This window comes from Eupeodes corollae, chromosome 1 (genome assembly GCF_945859685.1).
Source record: "Eupeodes corollae chromosome 1, idEupCoro1.1, whole genome shotgun sequence".
Classification (NCBI taxonomy): Eukaryota; Metazoa; Arthropoda; class Insecta; order Diptera; family Syrphidae; genus Eupeodes; species Eupeodes corollae.
In genome coordinates this window covers 106,058,529-106,079,800 of record NC_079147.1, presented here as the reverse complement: position 1 = coordinate 106,079,800, position 21,272 = coordinate 106,058,529, and the positions used below count along the sequence as shown (strand labels likewise).

General features: G+C 32.3%; 1 protein-coding gene across 1 annotated transcript in view; it reads left to right on the top strand.

The window, feature by feature from the left end:
* Positions 1–10,545: 10,545 nt before the first annotated feature.
* The window catches only part of LOC129942468 (alpha-2A adrenergic receptor-like), a 20,860-nt gene continuing 10,133 nt past the window's right edge, over positions 10,546–21,272 (top strand). The window contains exon 1 of the mRNA XM_056051408.1: positions 10,546–13,241. Within this exon, the coding sequence (XP_055907383.1) occupies positions 12,351–13,241 (891 nt within the window). The 5' untranslated portion in view covers positions 10,546–12,350. The remainder of the gene's footprint in view (positions 13,242–21,272) is intronic.

Sequence of the window (21,272 nt, the reverse complement as noted above, 5' to 3'; positions counted from 1 at the left end):
AGCTGTGTGGCATGTAGCGCCATCTTGTTGAAACCACATGTCAACCAAGTTCAGTTCTTCCATTTTTGGCAACAAAAAGTTTGTTAGCATTGAACGATAGCGATCGCCATTCACCGTAACGTTGCGTCCAACAGCATCTTTGAAAAAATACGGTCCAATGATTCCACCAGCGTACAAACCACACCAAACAGTGCATTTTTCGGGATGCATGGGCAGTTCTTGAACGGCTTCTGGTTGCTCTTCACTCCAAATGCGGCAATTTTGCTTATTTACGTAGCCATTCAACCAGAAATGAGCCTCATCGCTGAACAAAATTTGTCGATGAAAAAGCGGATTTTCTGCCAACTTTTCTAGGGCCCATTCACTGAAAATTCGACGTTGTGGCAGATCGTTCGGCTTCAGTTCTTGCACGAGCTGTATTTTATACGGTTTTACACCAAGATCTTTGCGTAAAATCTTCCATGTGGTCGAATAACACAAACCCAATTGCTGCGAACGGCGACAAATCGACATTTCACGGTCTTCAGCAACACTCTCAGAAACAGACGCAATATTCTCTTCTGTACGCAATGTACGCATTCGTGTGGTTGGTTTAATGTCCAATAAATTAAACTGAGTGCGAAACTTGGTCACAATCGCATTAATTGTTTGCTCACTTGGTCGATTATGTAGACCATAAATCGGACGTAAAGCGCGAAACACATTTCGAACCGAACACTGATTTTGGTAATAAAATTCAATGATTTGCAAGCGTTGCTCGTTAGTAAGTCTATTCATGATGAAATGTCAAAGCATACTGAGCATCTTTCTCTTTGACACCATGTCTGAAATCCCGCGTGATCTGTCAAATACTAATGCATGAAAATCTTAACCTCAAAAAAATCACCCTTTACTTGCAAGTTTGTCATATCAAAACTCTACAGTTAAAGAAAGACCTCCTGGCGGAACGGTTTGACAATACGAGAAAGTCAACTGGGAGGTTCTCAATGATTATTTCACGATCTTTATTTGGTTACAAGCCTTCCTCCATAGTGACGTTGACGCTAGCACTGATTACGACCACATGTTTAATTCTCCTGGAATTGAGAACTTTTAGATCTAAGAACAACGCATTGGTCGAAGAGAGCTTTAAGAAGGTTATTATGTGTCTTCTCAGGATCATTCCGAGTGGATGGAAAACATCCTTAAGTTACACATCGACCTATTGCACTTACGTCCCTTCTATTCAAGGTCATGGAAACGATGATTAATTTTCAGCTCAAGAAATATCTTGAAAATAGAAAACTTCGTAGTGACCGACAGTACGGCTTTCGCAGCAAGAGTGTTGCGGTAAAATTTATCACAACTAGTTTCACCCACCTATTCTATATCCCGTTCCCTTTTAACCTTCCGTTTTGCGTTGTGGCTCCAATATATTCTAAGTGTTCAGTTGAATCCTGTCTTCCATCAATCAGTGTCCTGCTCTTAATATATAATGGAAAAGCAACCAAAATTAGGTGTGGACAAAATGGTACATTTGTGCAACGGGCGGTCCACAAAGTGATTGCTGGAACGACAGACGGTCTGCATTAATACCAACCAAGGTGACAGACAAGTGGTCTGGTCACACCAAAACCAACAAAAAAAAGGGGCACGATTGACACTTGGTTCTCGATTGCTGATGTTACTCATATGAATATGGCTGCATGCCCAACATAAATCAATTTCGTTATGTAAAAGATAGAACGTTAACACGAGTCCCTAATCCCCTAGTCTGCGCGAAAGTCCAACGACAAATAGAGTTAAATCGCGAGATCAAAAATCACTGCCAACTTCCACCCTCCGATAGTTAAAACAAACATTTTTACATAATTGTAATTTCGTACAAAAAAAAGAACGCGTTAAACACTTGAGTTTTATGCGACTTATCAAAGTTTCTCCAAAATTATGGGGGTGTGAATAGGGTGGCTGAATGCACCCATTGAATTCCCGCTCACTGGAAGAGGTACTAAAATTCGGCGAATTCAATGACAGTGGTAGTGCATAAGGCTGGGGTGAAACGTGCGAGTAGGAAAAGTGGTGGTGTCTCAACTGCGTTCGCTCACTCTTGCAAATATGCTAGGTGAAGCTGAATTAAAACGCGAAAGAGACCCACACTTTCTTATTGCCCGAAAGCATGTGGGAATGGAAGAAAAAGGAGAGGTCATCAAGGCAAGGTGAAAGCCTGGAAGATCCCTTTTTTGTGAGATAGAATCTAAACCGGAGGTTCAAGAAATTGAAAGAAAGATAAAAAAACTTTGAGAAGTTAAAGAAATTCAAGTGTTGTTTGAAGTGAAAATTTTTAAAATTTTGAGGAAAAAGAAAAGTTAAAATTGGAGGGAGGAAAAAAAAGGATTGAAAAAAAACAGCTAGGAGAGGGAAGTTGGCACTTTGGCAGGATATCCAGAAAAGATAAGTATCTGATTTGTGTTTGAAAAGTAAAATTCTTTTATTTGTCGTGGTAATAACTATTGAGAATCGTTTAATAATCGTTTCGAAAAAAAGGTAATTCCGAGAAAGCGGAACTCACGTCCCGTAAATAGAAATTTTCTTTGTCCAGTAGGGACAAAAGGTTAACGGTCCATCTTCGGTGCAATACATCAACTCTTTGTCCTTAAAAATTCCTAAAAGATATTGGGTTTTAATCCTACTTGTAAGATTTCCCAAGCAAAATCGAAAACAATTAAAAACATTTCCATCCATTTAAAACATCTTTTTTAATTTGTTCACAAATTGGTCTGGTCGGTTCTGCTCCAAAAGGTTTGTAATTTCCTTTTTTTTTGCACAAAAAAAAATACTGGCGCCCATCTTGTTCCTTCTAAATTTGATTTTATACATATTTCAAGAACACTCTATTCGCAACACTATCAAATTAATTTGATAATTTCGATTAATAAAATTAACCTTGCTCAGAATTAATTAAACCCACCCCAAAACTGAGCTATCGGGCGACAGCACTGCTTTTGCTGTCTGTGAGGAAATTGGGGAACTAACCTATTCGCGTCTGACAGTTGTCTTTGGATTTCGATAAATCACAAAATAGGTACTACTCGTGCGCGTCGGCTACCTATTTTATTCAATTTTAATTCGATTTCGTTTTTTTTTTATTACAATCTTTTGTGTTTGCGGACAATCAATCCACCATCTTCTTATTCGGTTCGTTATTCTTCACAACAAGAGGTCCACACTATCGATCTCATAGATCATTTTACTGAACAGTGGAGCAAATCTTTACATCATTTCGGAGAAAGTATGATTATTGCACTTGATATTTTAAAAGCTTTTGATAGAATTTCAGTATCAGACTCTCTTAAAGGAAATGCGTGCTTTCGGTTTTATTTAATTCCTCTTTCATTGGATTGGTCATCATGTTTCGGATCCTTTAATACAAAAAGTATTCGATTGATTCAAGTCTTAAAACCACAAAAAAATGATTGTGTGCCACAAGGCTCTGCTCTATCTCCAGCAAGTTTTCTCGTTATTGTAAATCATATGCTGTCTATAACTTTATTCAATAAATTGTTTCGCTAACGATAATACTCTTAGCTTTTCATATTCGTTTTCAGAATCACATTCCGCTTCTTTGGATGAGGAACTGCAACGACAAAATATGATAAACTAATTAGTTTCCGCCCTAAACAGCACTGTACAAAGAGGGTATAAAATACCGTGTGGAATTTAATGATTCGAAAACCCAATGCTGACTTGTAATAATCCATGGATGGCACTTCTTTCAATGAGACTGAACATCTCGATATTCCCGATAGTCTTGATATGTGTATCACCGAAAACCCCTTGGGGAACTATCACAGACGGGATGTCGCAAAAACATCCCGCAACTTATATATAAGTCCAAAGCTTAAGTATAACCCCCATCTCTGCTGGTGCTCCTGCAACTTATTTAAGCTTCTTGGGCAGTATTGAACATAGAGTATTTTAATTAATTGGTGATAATATCATCACTAGTTCATTTACTTCGCTTGAACTCCTCGTAAGGTTTCCTGTCTCATTTTGTTTTACCCTTAGGTTGGGTTAGGTTAAAGTAGCTGTCATTGATGGAAACGGACACGTTTAATGGCCCATTGTCATATCACCTGAATCTTGAGGCTTCCTCCTTAGCTCAATGGAATCAGTTTGAGTCCCTTACGAAACGTAAGAGGCTGATTATGCTAATATGATTTAGATCGAGAAGAATACTTCTATCCTAGGTAATTTTTTCGTTTTTGAGCTAGAGCAGGGCATGTACAGAGAAGATGAAGAATTGTTTCCTCCTCTTCCTCGTCCATACAGCTTGAGAATACGGCTAGCAGCGTGACGTGCTTTTCTATAAGACATTGTCCGGTTATGGCATCTATTATCATGGCATCGAGCTTATATGCGATCATGCTTAGAGATAGCAGGCACCGTGATCGCTTTAAATCTAGTGTTGCCCAGATTTTTTTGTGGCCTGTACGTAGTGATTTGTTCCACCTGGTGTTTGCCTTCTTCATAGCGACTTGCATTAGCAATAGTTTACGATTGGTATGTTAGCATTAACCAAACGTGTAAGAATGGGCTGTACTGTACCGTTCCTGGCTAGTTCATCTGTCTCTATGGCTCGGCACCCAGCAAATGTATAAACTGTTGTGCCATCTCCATTAGAGATTATATACAGTTATGAACTGTTATAGAAGCCACGCCAAGGCTTTTTTTATCGCCAAAAGTTTCGCCTGGAACACGCTACAATTATTGGAAAGACGGAATGAGAGACAGTCGTTCAGAGTACACACCTCCACCAACCCTTTCTATTGTTTTTGTTCTACCTTTACTTCAACAACTTATGCTCTAAAGAAATAGGCAGCTTAATTTCAACCGTAATACCCGTGCAACTACCGAAATTCGTTTTTTAGCCGTACCACTCTAATGTTGAATGCCTTACCACGCTCTGTCTTGTCTGTCTGTGTTAAATGATCTTAAATGTTTTTCTATTTAATAGAAAATCAACATTGAAAGAAAAAAACACTTTAGAAAAGCCTTACACTTTTTATGTGCATCAAAAGTTTTTTTTCACGGGTACTGCTTCTTGCGAAGAATTGACAAATCCTCCAAGCGTAATTTATGTCATAAAAAGTGCTTTCTTCAATTAGTCGTTCGGGTTCGGCTTAAAACTGTAGGTCCCCTCCATTTCTAACAACATTACTCGCAAGAATGCTTGAGAGTTGTAACTCACATTCCCCAGTTCTCAACTTACTTACTTTTAAGAAGCTTTAAAATTATAAAGTTGTTTTTGATAGTGTAACAGATGAAATTACTTACTTATTCAACTTAACTATACAAGTTTTACGGCTCATATGACCCCACTGGATCGATAATTAGTCAAAATGTAATGCGTTTGTGCTGAGCGATTACAATAGGGCTAGATTTCCGATTTATATATTGTTATTGGTCCAGTCCTTAGTTAAAAGTAGCTCATTTAGCAACACAGTTTAAAGCAGTAGGTAAAATAAAAAATGTATTTTCATTGATAAAAAACAATAATAAATATATATCCTCCATATATTAATCATATCTTTTAACGCAATACGATTGGTTTTGAAATCAAAGCAACTCCGTTAAAATTTAAAAAGGAAAAAGGGGCTGGGATGCGAAACACACTCATAACTTTTCATTTTCCTGTCGATTTGTCTTGCTTAAGAGTTTGCAGGTTTTCGTGTTTTGTTAAAAAAGTTTTCAGGTTAATCTAATAGCTAAAATTCTCCTGTAACAGTGTTAGTTAGCCATACTCCTCCGAAACGGCTTAAAAAATTTCAATGAAATTTTGCATGTACATTCGGTAAGTCTGATAATAGGTTTTTGCTATTATTTAAATGCATCAACATCGTACATGGTGCAACGATCATACGATAGTATTAAGTGACGCTATGTACAAGAAGCATTGTTTGCTATGGAGGATCTTTGCATTATCATTGCCAACTTACCACTTAGTCATTTCGGTATGCATTCACCAAATCGAAATGAATCTTTTTAAACAGACACTGAATTGAATTGTAAAGTACAAAACAATCACTGCCCGCAATGTTCCACTAATGAATGACACTGGCTGTTTTATCTTCTGGTATTGCGGCAATATTATTGTTTGAAGACAGAACAGCTCATCCAGTATTTAAACTGCCACAAAATATTTAAAATATCCCAGACGCGGTGTGCAATATAAAAAAAAAACAACCATCAATTGCCACAGTGAAAATTATCATATGGGATGAATGGACCAGGGCACACATTAATTCGTTTGATGCGTTTAACAGGGCATTGAAAGATATACAAAAATATTACAGAGTATTTGGCGGCACTCTGTTACTCCTTTCAGGTGATTTCAGACAAACACTTAACATTATTCCACGTTCAACGTACGCTGATGAGATCAACGCGTGCTTAAAATCATCCCCACTAGGGCTTTATGTGGAAAAAGTACAACTGAAAGTAAATATTCGTGTTCTAATGCTTCCAGATCCAACCGCTGAAACATACTCACAACAACTGTAAGATATAGGCGGCGGAAAAAATACTACAGATGAAACTGCATGCAGTTTTGACTGCAAACCGGTCGATTTCTGCACGATTATTGATTCACAAGATGATCTAATTGACCAGATACTTCCCGATGTCCACAGATAATGCACAAATCAATGGTGGCTGGCAAAAGCAGCAATTTTAGCAGCAAAATATGTCGATATCAACGAATTAAAAAATTGATGAAAAATATTATCGAAGCCATAACTATAGCAAATTTCGAGGTGAAAATATATTATATCCGCGAATCCCCATTATACCCACAGATGTGGAACTTTAATTCAAACGACTTCAGTTTCCAATTAGATTGGCATTTGCAATGACTATATCAATAAGTCTCAAGTCCAAAAGATGACTATCTGCGGCTTAGGTTTGAGCACTTTATGTTCATCACACGGACAATTATACATGGCGTGCTCTCGAGTGGGCAAGCCATCCAGTTTGTTTGTTTTGACGAAATATCAAATCAAATCAAATGGGGTGGCGCAACAGTCCGTTGTGAACCAGGGCCTAGTGACTAACAACTCTCAACCATTCCTGTGTGCGAGTAATGTTACCAGGAATGGAGGGGACCTACAATTTTTTATGCCGAATCCGAACGGCTAGTTTGACGAAATATGGGATCACAAAATATATTGTACACTCTGTTCCATTAAACGATTGATATTGTTTTTTTTTGTAGTATTGTCATAATTAGCGATATGTACAGTTGTGCTCATAAAAATAGCAGTGCTGGCCACATTTTATTAGATTGTCAATTATTTAAATAACGGAAATTCTTACAAAAAAAAACCCTGTTACTTGCATCTAACGGTCTTTCGTTTTCATATTAGAGACTTTAAGCTTGAAGTTATACCCTATACTTTTCCCGGTTAACACCCATTATTTCAAACTCTCTGGATATGGAGTGTTCATAAAAATAGCAGTGTTTTTGATTTTATAATTAAAAAGTGTTAACATTTTTTTTTTCAATTTTTCGTTAAGTGAATATTTTACTATATAAAGTTTTAAGTATTTGTAACATACTAGTACATACAAAATTAATAAATATTAGCTCAAAAATAAACAATGTCAAGACACATAAATAATGCACAGAAGAAATTTGTAAACATATTCGAAATCTGCGTTGGGAGGGAAAAACCTACCAAAATATTCAAGACATCCTAGGTTTTTCAACAGAAATAGTCAGTAATGTCTTAAAATGGCAAAATAAACCGAAAAAGCTAGGCCTTAAAGGATGGCTACTGAAAGAACTGACAGTTAGCAAAACAGAACCCTTCCATAGGCTCTAGGAAAACAAGAAATGGACTTCAACTGTCATAGAGATTGAGCAAAAAAAAATGTAGGAATGTTATGGGGTGGCCCGCTCAATCCCCCGACCTTAACCCAATCGCAGACTTGTGGGGGGATGTTAAGAACACAGTTCATAAAGCACAACCCAAGAATTCGAAAGAATTGTGGGATGCAGTGCGTGATTCGTGGAACGCAATACCAGTCGAGAGGTGTCAGGATTTAATATGGACTCTGCCACGTAGATGCGAGGCATCATAAAAAACAATGGTTATGCAACAAAGTACTAATTGTAAGCTAAAATTATTTGTATACTTTCATATAACTTATTACAGTTTTCTTATTTCTTACGTAATAGATCTTTGTCATGCACTGCTATTTTTAAGAACAGCCATATATTTAAAAAACTGTTTTTTCTATGACAAAGCTAACGGTAAAAAATCGGTAATACTTATTTTCTGTTATTATGAATACAATATTTTAGTTTGTTGGTAGAAGTTTAATGAAATATATTATAACGTTGAAATTGAAGGCCTTTTTGTTTTATTTGGAGATCACTGCTATTTTTATGAACACAACTGTATATAATTTAAAAAAAATAATTTTAATAAATTAAATAAAATTGGTTGTTGATTTGTTATTTTAATATATTATCACCGTTTATAGTGCTCTATACCTCTCCCACTTATATACCACATCGTTACATACTTGCCATAAGTGATTTATTTCTATCAAACTATTCTCTAGAAATTATGTATATAACAATACAACGCTTGTTGGGTCAGCTAGAATATAATATCAAACTTAATTCAAGTCTCTAGCAATATTTTTTCATGAGATATTCAGGGTTAACAAAAATGTTCACGTTTTTTTAAACTGCTATGGTAAAAAACCACCCACGCAATTTTTTTGAGAGCCCTTTCTGCATCTTTCTTCATTATTATCTGTATAACAAAACTTATTTGAAGTCTCCTGATTCTTGAGCTATGTGGACGACGAAAAAAACGTCGCAAACGTACGGACGTACACACGCAATCTTTTATTTCAACTCTAGGGACCTCGAAACGTCGAGAAATGTCAAAATTTTCAATTCGACAATTCGGACCAATTACAATAACTTCCTATGGGAAGTTAATAATCTCCATTTTGTATTGAAGATTGAAGTTCTCGATATCTGGTATATTTTTAGAAATTTGTTTTGAAAATTTATTACAAAGAAATAAAACCCTACAAAAATACTTCTGAGAATTGGTAAAAATTGAAAACAAAATGAAAAAGAAAAGTATTGACTTCTAATTCCATTTCTTTTATGGAAAATATTGGTCGTTCATATTTGATAAAATTAAAAAAAAAATTCTAAAAGATTCTTTTTCTGACAAAACAATAGAAAACTACTCAAAATTGCTTCATATCCGATCGACACTTTTCCTACATACAAAAATTGATACAAATTTATTTTCGACTCGAATATCTTGAGAAAAAACAATAAAGACATTGCCTTCAAACATAAAGAACATTCCTTTATTGTTGACTTTTAGTTAAACAACTAATGGCAGTTTGTTTTTAGAAACAAATTAAATCTTAGCTTTAAACAGCTTAAACTACAATCATTTATTGCATATGCTTTTCAAAGTTCCTTAAATTACAATTTGACGTAGTGAAAAAAGTTATTATTTTTAAATTCATCAATCGAAAGTTTTCAGCATGCGCCGCATTTTATTTTTAAAAACATAGTTTAGTTTTATTTTATTTTATTTCGCTTTTAACTTATTTTATTTTAATTTATCCTGGTAACAACTCAACAGAATCCACTCTTAAGTTCCTTTCCCAATACACTTACATCCTACCTACGTCAAAAGGAACTGACCTACACACTACACCACTTCTTTCATCATACGCAAAACAAAAATTAACATTATTTTTCTCTATAAAAATTTTGTAAACAAAACAAACACTCATGCGCCTATACCAAACAATTCAATATTTGTTCTGCCATCATATAATGGATGCCACATTATGGCAGGCAGGTGGTGGCAGGTAGTGCTAGTTCTAGGGCAATAGGCCATCAGCACTTTCTCTTTTTTCCTGAATTTTCTTTTATACTCATCCCTTTTTTTATGTACAAAGTTTTATAAAACCTTAAGAGAACCTGAATTTTCCAACAGAGAACACTCGAAAAGCTCTTCCAATAAGCTTTTTCGCCCATCTGTGGAACGCATTTTCCGAATGAAAACAAAAAGAGCGAAAAACCAATCGCAACTGCTGCAACCATAGCTCGCTGGCTGGCTGGCAAAGCAAAGCAATATAGTAAAACAAGTGGAAAACCTTATGGAAAATCCGTGTGTACACAAAATACGGAACGACGACGACGAACCAAGTAATACCTAGTACGTACCAACAACAACAACACAAATTAAAAAAGGAAAACCAAGAAAATTCTCTGTGGATCAACACATGGATACTCAACAAAACATCAAGTATCTATATCTTTTGGGGCATGATTTTCATTTTCCAATCCTATGGATTCAGTTAAGATGTAATATTCGCCCGGTTCGAATGTCTTTCCATACGGACGACCGACGACGTCGTGGTTATTGTTGTTGCTTATGAAAATTCAAACTATTCTATAATATATCTATTCTTAATTGTAATACAAAAAGAAAAATTAAATTGATATCAATTTGAAGAATACAGAAAAAAAAAAACAAAACCAAAAAGTTGTTGAATATTGTTCCTTGATGATTGAATCCTTTGCAATTTTTGCCTTCTACAATTTAATTTATAGATTCGTGTCTTCTATTTCTTGTTCTTCTATACTTTCGTGTTCCGCGCGAGTTCTTGAGAATATAAAAAAATTGATAAATGTGAAAAAAATTTTCCTTTCCAAGTGTAATATTTAGATATAAAAGTATCTAAGAGAAGTGCTCAGTGCTCCATTTAGAATTGTGCGTGTGTTGCAGTAACAACAACATCCTCGAGTTAGGAAAATTGTTTTCCTTTCTTTATTTTTGCTTTCGACATTTCAGAAGAAAAATTATGAAAATAAAAGCTTATTTCGAAGGAATAAATTGAAAAAAATCTAATCTTACAATAAAAAGATAAAAATCCTTTGGAGTTTTTCCAAAAGTGCGTGTATGTTGTGACATCAGGACACAGCAACAATAATATCTCCATAAATAATTTCATTTCAAGTTCGATTAAAATCTTAACAAACATTAAATTTGTATTCCAAGAAAGTACGATGGGCCACTGTAAGTGGCGCCCAACAGACAATGCCAACTCTGATGCCCTATGTGATTGCTGCATTGAATTAACTAAAGAAATTACATGAATAAACAGAATAATTTAATTCATCATCACGTAAATTTATTGCTCGCTACACATTTCACGGTTCATTCTTCTTCTTTTTTTTTGAAATTGAGATGTAAAAATATTTAAAGAACCAAAACAAGAATTTCTTGAAATAATTGTAAAATTATGTGCCAAATTGAATTAATCTTCCAATTTATCGCTGTACTTCGTTGTCATCGTGTCGTACACAATTGTAATTGTATTTGTCGTTGTAAAATTGTTCGTAATGCTGCACACCGACGACAACCTCAGCCCGCATCATCATCTTCAGCATCATCATCTTCAATCAATCCACCACAATTAGATATTTAAAAATTGTAAACACATTAGTATAAATTTATTGTAAATAAAAGCAAATTATAATAAAAGAAAAACCTTAAAAAAACATGTACATAAAAGCTATTTAAAGCCATATTTTTTTCCTAAAAAAAGTGGTTTTCAAAACAGCAATCGAAAAGTCGGATAGACACGGGTAATAATTTCAAAACTAAAAATAGCAACAACTAAAATATAATAAATATATACATATAAACAAAACTAATACACCTAATTATACGGATAATTAATTAAAGAAAAATCAAAATATTTAATCAAAAATTAGATTCTAAGCAATAAAATAAAAATTTAAAAAATAAGATTAATATCCAATTTCGCTTTATACAAAAATAAAAGAATCTCAATGTTTAATAATAATAAAAAAAAGATTGTTTTTTAGATTAAATTGTTTTTATTTTTAAATTTCTTTTTCGAAAAAACCGAATTCGTCGGGACCAATCAGAGTTAATTAAAAAATATCTATCTAAGGAAAGTTTTAACTACATTACTGCTGGGAGAAAGATAACAAATATTAAGGGGAGGAAGTAATTATAAATTATATTCTTTAAGTAGAGTTCAAATCCGATAATAATAAAACTAATATAAAAATAAGTTAACCAAAAGATAAGCAATAATATTGTTGAACGCTCCCTCCCACCTAGTATCTCTGACACTGTGTATAGACAAAGATATATGTAGAATAAATATCTATAGTTTTCATATAAATTAATAAAAATCAATTAAAACGTCCACCGTGAAAAATTAATAAAAAAATTATACTCACTCATAATTTCAACTCAAATCACAATTAGAATAAAAATTCAACAATGGATTACATGCAACAATTTGCATCGGCAAACATCAACAGCAACATAAACACTGGCAACATCAGTACCGATGACTTTTTGGCCATTTTCTCATCGTCAAGTCCAAGTCCAACGGACTATCAAATCAATATCAATCAATCAACTTACGCCTATGCCGCTGTTACCGCTGCCGCTGCCGCCTCAACAATCTCAACAACATTCGGTTCGAGTCAATCTGGATCGGGATCACTAAATACCGATCCAGCTGCCTCAGTGTCGTCAGCCATTTATGGCACAACGACATTATCCTTCAACGATACCCTGCTATTTATCAACAACAACTTCAATACGAACAGTAATTATTTCTTCACGAACAACAATACGCCTAACGGTAATGTAACGACCACGATACAATATAATGATACCTATCCAAGTGGCTATACGTTGACGCACATTATTATCGCGTCGATAATCGTTACGATACTAATGATTATTATTGTGGTGGGAAATATGTTGGTGATAATAGCGATTGCAACGGAAAAATCGTTGAAGAACATCCAGAATTGGTTTATAGCCTCATTGGCGGTGGCGGATTTCTTTTTGGGGTTGATTATAATGCCGTTTTCTTTGGCTAACGAATTGATGGGTTATTGGATATTTGGTAGTTGGTGGTGTGATATTCATTCGGCAATGGATGTCCTTTTGTGTACGGCGTCGATAATGAATTTGTGTTTGATTTCGTTAGATCGGTATTGGAGTATTACGAAGGCGGTTGAGTATTTGAAGTCGAGGACTCCGGCGAGGGCCGCACTCATGATTGCATTTGTGTGGATAATGTCGGGATTGATATGTATACCACCGTTATTGGGATGGAAGGTGAAGCGACCGGAGGGTGATTTGCCTCAATGTGCGGTAAGTTATTTGTTTTCATATCTTATACTAGAAGTCAAACCCTATAGAAGTAGAATTTTAATATTGAAGTGTGTAAAACTCATTTGAGAATTCATTTGTAAATTTATAAGAAATTCATGACAGGGTTGATTTATTCGCTTTTTATTCGATATCGAACTATGAACTTCTGACATTTTCATCGAGAGCAAATGTAAAAATATATTTATGTCAAGGGCTGGTGCTTGTCTGGGGGTACTCGTGAGAGGTTATAGAAATAAGACAATTCCACAGGTGGTGGTATTGGCAATTTGCGTTAAGTAGTGTTATAAACCATGGAATAAAAATGTAATCCTGAACAATTTCCTCAGTGGAAGGTGTAGAATAGAAGATTAAAACCAGTGGCGTAGAGAAGAAATAAAGACGAACCAATGTTCAGGTCCTGTTAATGATAAAGACAAAGTTGTTAAAGATGTTATACGTCGACAAGTTGAATCCATAGTCTTTAACTCATTTTGGAAAAATAAAACTATAAGCTTTAGATTGTTGTTTTTCATTTTTCAATTTTAAATTGTTAAAAAGAGGCTAGATGCGATTGAATTAACAACAAAATTAAGCACAGAAAGAAATAATTTTGAAGACAATTCCTGTATTTATTCACGAGATATCGCGAATTAAATATCAACTTTTTCTAATTTTGCATATTTTGTTTAGCAGTTTTAAATATCGTTTACCTATTTGTCAACTAACTGTTTTCTAAGGTTCAGATTTTTTTTGGCTTAAGTAAATACCTTTTTTGTGTAAAGATTCTGGAGAGTTTTAAAATAAGTTAAGTGGCACAACAGTCCGTTCAGAACTAGGGATTATCGACTTGCACTTGTTGTCGGACTTTGTAGATTTTAATTTTCATGAAAAACCTGAATTTTGGATTTTAAACAATGTCGAAAACTAAATTTTCTTTAAAATGAAATTAATTTGTGTCTTTTAATTAACTTCCCATAGGAAGTTATTGTAATGGGTCCGATTTGTCAAATTGAAAATTTTGACATTTCTCGACGTTTCAAGGTCCTAGAGTCGAAATAAAAGATTTTTAGAAAGATGTCTGAGCGTGCGTGTGTACGTACGTTTGTACGTTCGCGACGTTTTTTTGGTCCTCCATAGCTCAAGAACCAGAAGAGATATCGACTTCAAATAAATTTTGTTATACAGATAATAAGGCAGAAAGATGCAGAAAGGGCTCTCAAGAAAATTACGTGGGTGGTTTTTTTACCATAGCAGTATGAAAAAAAGGTGAAAATTTTGGTTAACCGTAAATTTTCTTAAGGACCAAACACGGTAGAGACTTGAATTAAATTTTATATAATATATTGTAACGTGATATCAAACAAGTATATTTTTTGAAATAAATCCATGTAAAGGTTTTTTTATAAATCAAAAAAACTAAAAAAAAATGTTCACCTCCAAAATTTTACGACTAAAATATGATTTCATCTCCAAAACAATTTTGTGCAACGAAGAATAATGTTTTTGACATCGTACAAAATTTTTAAAAAAATCTAATAGGCAGTTTTTTTTATAAAAAATAAAAATCTAAAAAAAAACATTACTCAAAGTTAGTAAAAATTGAACATCGGGTCAAATATCTTTTCAAAAACTTGAAATTTAGGCTTTAAACTTATTTTAACTTATATGAAATATTATTTTTAATATTACGAAAAATCTTGAGAAAAATCGAACTGACAGTTTTTTTTTTACAAAAAATAAAAACCTACAAAAAAAATTAATAAAAATTGGTAAAAATTGATTTTCGACTCAAATATCTTTTTAAAACTTTTAGATATTGACTTTAATTTACTTTTATCTTTCAAAAACTATTGTTTTCAACATTCAGTAACATTTTGAAAAAAATCGAATAGACAGTTTTTTTTTACAAAAAATTGAAAACCGTAAAAAAATAACGAAAGTTGGTAAAAAATGATTTTCGACTCAAATATCTTTTCAATAATATTATATAAAAGCTTCTGACTAATTTTTACTTATAAGAAATATTGTTTTCAACATTAGGACAAATTTAGAGAAAAATCGAATCGAGAGTTTTTTTTACAAAAAATAAAAACCTAAAAAAAAAACGTATAATAGTTGGTAAAAATTGATTTTCGACTCAAATAGCATTTCAAAACTTTGAAATATTGGCTTCAAACTTATTTTATTTCACAGATATATTGTTTTCGATATTCAGTTATTTTTTATATAAAAATCCAACAGTCCGTTTTTTCATAAAAAATTAAATCTACATAAAATAGTACGAAAATTTGGTAAAAATTTATACGGGTACATATAGACAAACTTATAAGCAAGACAAATCGACAGACGGGATGGGAAGTTATCAGTGTGGGGCGCATCCCAGCCTCTTTTTTTTTGTAAGAAAACGTGTCGATTCGATTTTTTTCAAAATTTGAACAGATGTCAAAAACTTTATTCTCCTTTTCATAAAATTATTCTGGAGATAAAAATATTTTTTGTTCGTAAAATCTTCAAAGTGACAAGTATTTTTGTTTATGTACGAAAAAACATATGTACACATGAACAGACACATCTCTAAAAAAATTGAATTTAAATTCTAGGGACCTTGAAACGGCAAGAAATGTCAGAATTTCGACAGATCGGACCGATTACAAAAACTTCCTATGAGAAGTTATAAAGGTTTTTCCCTTTTTCCCTTTCAATCGTCAATATCTAAATTAACGAAATGATCATTTGCTAGGAATACATATCCATTTTCCAAGTTAAATATTAAAATTCGTTCTCTTATGATAATATGCACAACACTCTGAAAAATTCCTAATTATCGAAACAATAATCAACTGAATTAATTCAAGTTGAAACTTGAAACTTTGACCTTTATAAACAATGAATTGATGGATTAAGTGCACTTGCGATGGATGATGGGTTGTTTGACTCTAGATCATAATCCATTTTGAGATTTAAAATCATACAGGAGTGCGTCTCCTAAAAATATCTGGTTCAATTTCTTTCTATTTGGACCTGAATCTTAAAATTGATTTGAATTTTATTGCAGATAAAGTTTAAAATGTATGGTCAAAATTTTGCCAGGAATAATCCACTTTACGATCTTGGTTCTCATGTTTATTGCAAACCACTTCGATACATATTTTAGGAATTAAAATAATACTTCCCCCTGAAATTTTCAAATAAAAAGCATACTAAATTTATTTTTACAAATATGTATTTTAACCTCTCATTAATTTGATAACCGAATACTTAATATATTGGTAATCAATAGCGAATCCAGGGAATCATAGGTGTTTCATAACCTATGAATCACCGCCCCCCCCCCCTTATAATTTTCGTAGCGATTTCATTGAATTCAAAACTTATAGTATTGCGTTAATAGATGACCCCTTTTATATTATTAAACATTAAAATATTATTCGGAATTCCACCCCTATTCCAATTTCATCAACTTTTGACCAATAGACAATACGGACTGGAGGATCTCATATGAGCAATAAAGCTTATATGATTAAGTTTAAGGAGTAAAGACTTTATCTAAAGATTAGTTAGGAATTAAATGACATTCACCAAAAAGCGTTGTGCTGTCAAAAACAACTTAAATCGTTTTTGTTTCACACAATTGAGAATGTGGAAAAACTTTAGTGATTCTTTAAATTATTTTCATTGATTTTATAAGTTCTCTAGAAAAAAACGTTGAAAAATTGATTTACACAAAGAACTTTTAAGATCTTAAAAAAATTTAAAAAATCTACTTTTTGAATTGTGTACGCTCTAGAACTGAGATTTAAGCACGAAATTTTTAAGTGCTTTACTTGTTTATTATTTAACTTATTTGTTTACTTTTATTTAATTTTAAAAGAAATTATTTATTTGAATGCACCTATTTCCTTAAATTCAAGAACGATAAATTTTTCTCTAAAATGTATCAGTTATATTGACTTCTTTAAAATATTTTCATTGGTTCAGACAAAGAATATATTACTTATTAAAAAAGCTCCGATCCAACACTATTCTAACATTTCTGCGTGAAATGCACCAAAAACCCTCAAAACGATTGTATTTCAGCTGTGAAATATGGTGTATTTATAAAACTGTTCGAATCTTATAAGGCTTTCGTCCAAATTAAATATTTCGACCAAATCTGGCTGGACAACGAACATAATCTAACAACTAAAGTTTTCACTTTAGCTCTCGAGATATGTAAATGTATGGTTAAGATACACATTATGTTATTTAAATTTTGTCAGCCTCCTTTAGAGAACAATAAAGAATATTTTAAAGCGTTGCTCCGAAACTCATATTTATGTTAATTGTGTGTGGGTCTCCACTTATTAAAAAAGTTTGGATCCGCCCTTGTTGGTAATATCTAGTTTTTCAGTGTGATCCTTAGATTAAACTCCATAACTATAGACATTCCCAGATAAACTAGTTTAACTCGTATATTTTTAAATTGTAGCCTTAACCTAAATTATAAGACAATACGTCTTAATATATATAGGTTTTTTATTAAATAAATAATTACAAAATAAAATAAATTTGGTCTCATTTTGGGTATTCCCAAAACCCATAAAACAGAAGATAATACTTGGGCGACTCATTAGCTCATACTTGCTCGTGCATGCAAAGAGTTATAAGTACTTATTTTCTAAGATTTAAAAATATGCCAGGAAAACAAGCTTATCTTCAAAAATTTATAAGTCATTTAATTTCACAAAAAAAAATTAATTTATTAATTTTTTTGAAAATCGTTTTCTTTTATTCATTTTTTGTATATAAAAGTTTTAAATTGTATTTTAGAAATATTTTGGATAATCAGTTGTTTAGTGATATAAACGTTTTATATATATTTTAATTTTATTTAAAAAACGTTTTTATATACATTTTTAAAACAGTTTTTTATAAAAAAAAACTAAATATGTTTTTCCAAAAAATGTATAAGAAAAATGTAGATCATAAAAAAATTATTTGGACAACATCTTATGTTCCGCTTGTTCCGAAAAATATTATTTTAATCGATTTATTAGTTCCTGAGAAAATTTTAAACCAAAAATATCAGTTCCGTGGGGATACTTTTCTGGAGAAATATATTTAAAGAAGACAGTAAAAAAAAAATATTGTTGGTCTTAAAGCCTGAAAGAATATGACGAGAATCTGCTTGAAACCTTATTTTTTAAGTTTCAACTCATTAGAACCCATTAGAAGATTAAGGAACATCTCGAAATCTGTAAGTGCTGTTGTCGTGTGTTTCATTCTTTCTTTCTTATTCTGTCCTGTCCTGTATTGATGTCCTGTGTTGTACCGCCTTACATAATGTATGTAGTCTTAGTTGCTCAAGGTGCTAAGTAGTATGGAAGGCAATGTAATGTAATGTCGAAAGCGGTATGGTAAGGAACTAAAACCTTATATACGATTTTACAGGAATCACAAAAACAATAACCGCAGTATAAATACTACCGATAAAAGTTAAAGTACGAGAATCTTAATACAGATGGGTTTTTGACATTTAAACGATTCTCGAATGGATCTTATGTGATTTCGTTCTCAATTGTTCGTACGATTGAAATGGCTGTGTTCATTGAGTAGTTGTGCATATGGAATCATGTGTTTTCTATTAAGGTATAAAATCAATCTGTTACTGTTGATAATATTTAGTTTTGTCAATGAAAATGGACTAACTGGACTTATTTTGCAGTAGAAACATAGAAAAGCTAATTAAGTTTTGCTATGTTTCCACCAAAAGTTTATCTCAGTTTAAATAAAATAAATCTTTTTGGTGCTTCCACCGCACAAGAAGATTTAAAAATGATTAAATTAAACAGAACTTTCTAAAATGCAAATGGTGTTTCGATGTTTCTTATGAAGTGCAAGTGAGATAGTTTAATTTGTGTTAAACAATGAAGAACTGAATATTTCAGCACTATATAAAAATATGTGCAATTTTTTTTTTTAATTTGATTAAACAAAACTATATTTTTTGTAAACATATAGACAAATAAACAGACCATAATGCATTATCTGTAAACCAACTCCTCCACATAGGTTTTTTTTTTACAAATTTTGACTTGACTCCGATCCCCGACCGCAATCGAGACGAATCAAGCTCATTTAAACTCGATTCAGGTATATAAAGAGAATTTAGGCGTGTTTAGAGCTCGCTTTAAACACCAAATGTCAATGTAGTAGTCTGCGAACAAACCCCATTCTTGAAGTTTCTATTTTATGTCAAATTGTTTGGTTACAACTTTGAAATCGACTATAACAGAAGTATTTTCTTGATTTTTATAGTCAACTATCAAAAATCGGCTTACACGATTTCACTCCTCGTCAGAATTTAGCTATTTTTTTTTTTTTAATTTTTCGATAAATTATTCCGGCAAATATTTAATTGTATCAACTTTCAAGTATAAAAACCGGATTACAGGGATCGTTTTTTAGGCAATTTTTCACTGTACTATGTATGGAATACCAAAAAAATCACCGCTAATAGTTAACAATATTTATGAAAGATAAAAAAGAGTTTGACTGAAGAGCAACGACGAATCGTTTTATACACGCTCGACGGAAAAAGTCAAATTCAAATTTCTAAAGTTGAAGTATTTTATAATAAAACAATACCAAAAAGTTATTGGCCATCGAAGTGATAGGATGAGATTTTTATAATAGGAACTACTAAAAAGCGCAAAATGTTAGCATACATAAAATTGTAAAGTAAGCTTGAAACTCCTTAAAAAAATGTATGGTTTTTAAAAGTACAACTTTTCTTATGTAATTATTTTTAATGAAGTTTTATAATCAATTCGGTTCAATTAATTAACTTAAATTAAAAGTTACTCACATAAGTTTATTAATTTTAAATACTTTGCACAATCAAAATATGTGTCACTCAGAGTCTCATATGATGAACTATATGATTATGAAAAGCTTTAAGAAAATAACCTTTTACCTATCGCACGAATTAACATGTTCCATATATTTGTATGCCTTTAAAACGATAATGTGTCTTAATGCTATCACTCTTTAACAAGAACTTACAAAGTAACACATCGCTTAGAATGAAAATCCATACTTAAATTCATGCCACTTAGTTAGTTTGTCCAAAAAATAAATTGATTTTGTTCTTCCCAAAGACAAAGTATAGCATTAAATTTGGAATCCTACCAACTCATTCCTTCATATATTTAACACGTCAAAAAAGTTTTTGCTGACACTATTTTTGTGATGTCACAAATTTTTTCAGAGCTTCCTTTCAAACAAACTTACCTTCAAGTTATTGTATCAAAATGCTATGTTTCTGATTGTTGGTGCACTATTTTTTTTTGTAATAACAAAATATAAAATTGTACTGTATTAAAGTTAAATGATATAGCAATTTAATGAACAATGTATGTTTGTACTAAAGCAAACTCTAAAGAAAGTTGTGTCTGAATTATAACAAAAAATTTCTATTTATTTGAAATTAAAAGTAATATTATAATTCCAATTAAAATGACGAAGGTATTTTTATTAATGTTTCCATAGTCCAAATTTGTTGACACATTAAAAATTTTTGAAAAATTGTAATTTTGTTTGTATTTAAAATATATAGGGGCGTATTTATAGAGAATTACTAAAGTCGTGATTATCTGATCTATAGTTTAAGGCTTGTTGGTTAAATAAACACAGCTCTTATTCACAGTAAATTTTCTAGCTGCGGTTAATAAAATCCCATGTTAAGGTTGTATTCTTCTACAATTATACTTAAAATGACAGGTTAAAGCAAAAAAGTACTGTGATATTATTTTAAAACTTGTTATTTTGTGCTGTCATTCCCAAATTGGATGTATAAAATAATAACAATATAAAATAAATGTGACTATCTTTTCCAAACGATATTATTAGTAAAAGTCCTTGTTGCTTAATTCAAATGGATTGAACCGTGTTTTGTTAATTTTCCTAATTCTTGGTAGCATATTTTGCAGGTCACCAAATAACTCAAACTCCTCTAAGATATCCATATCGTTTCCATATCTTCTTCAATTG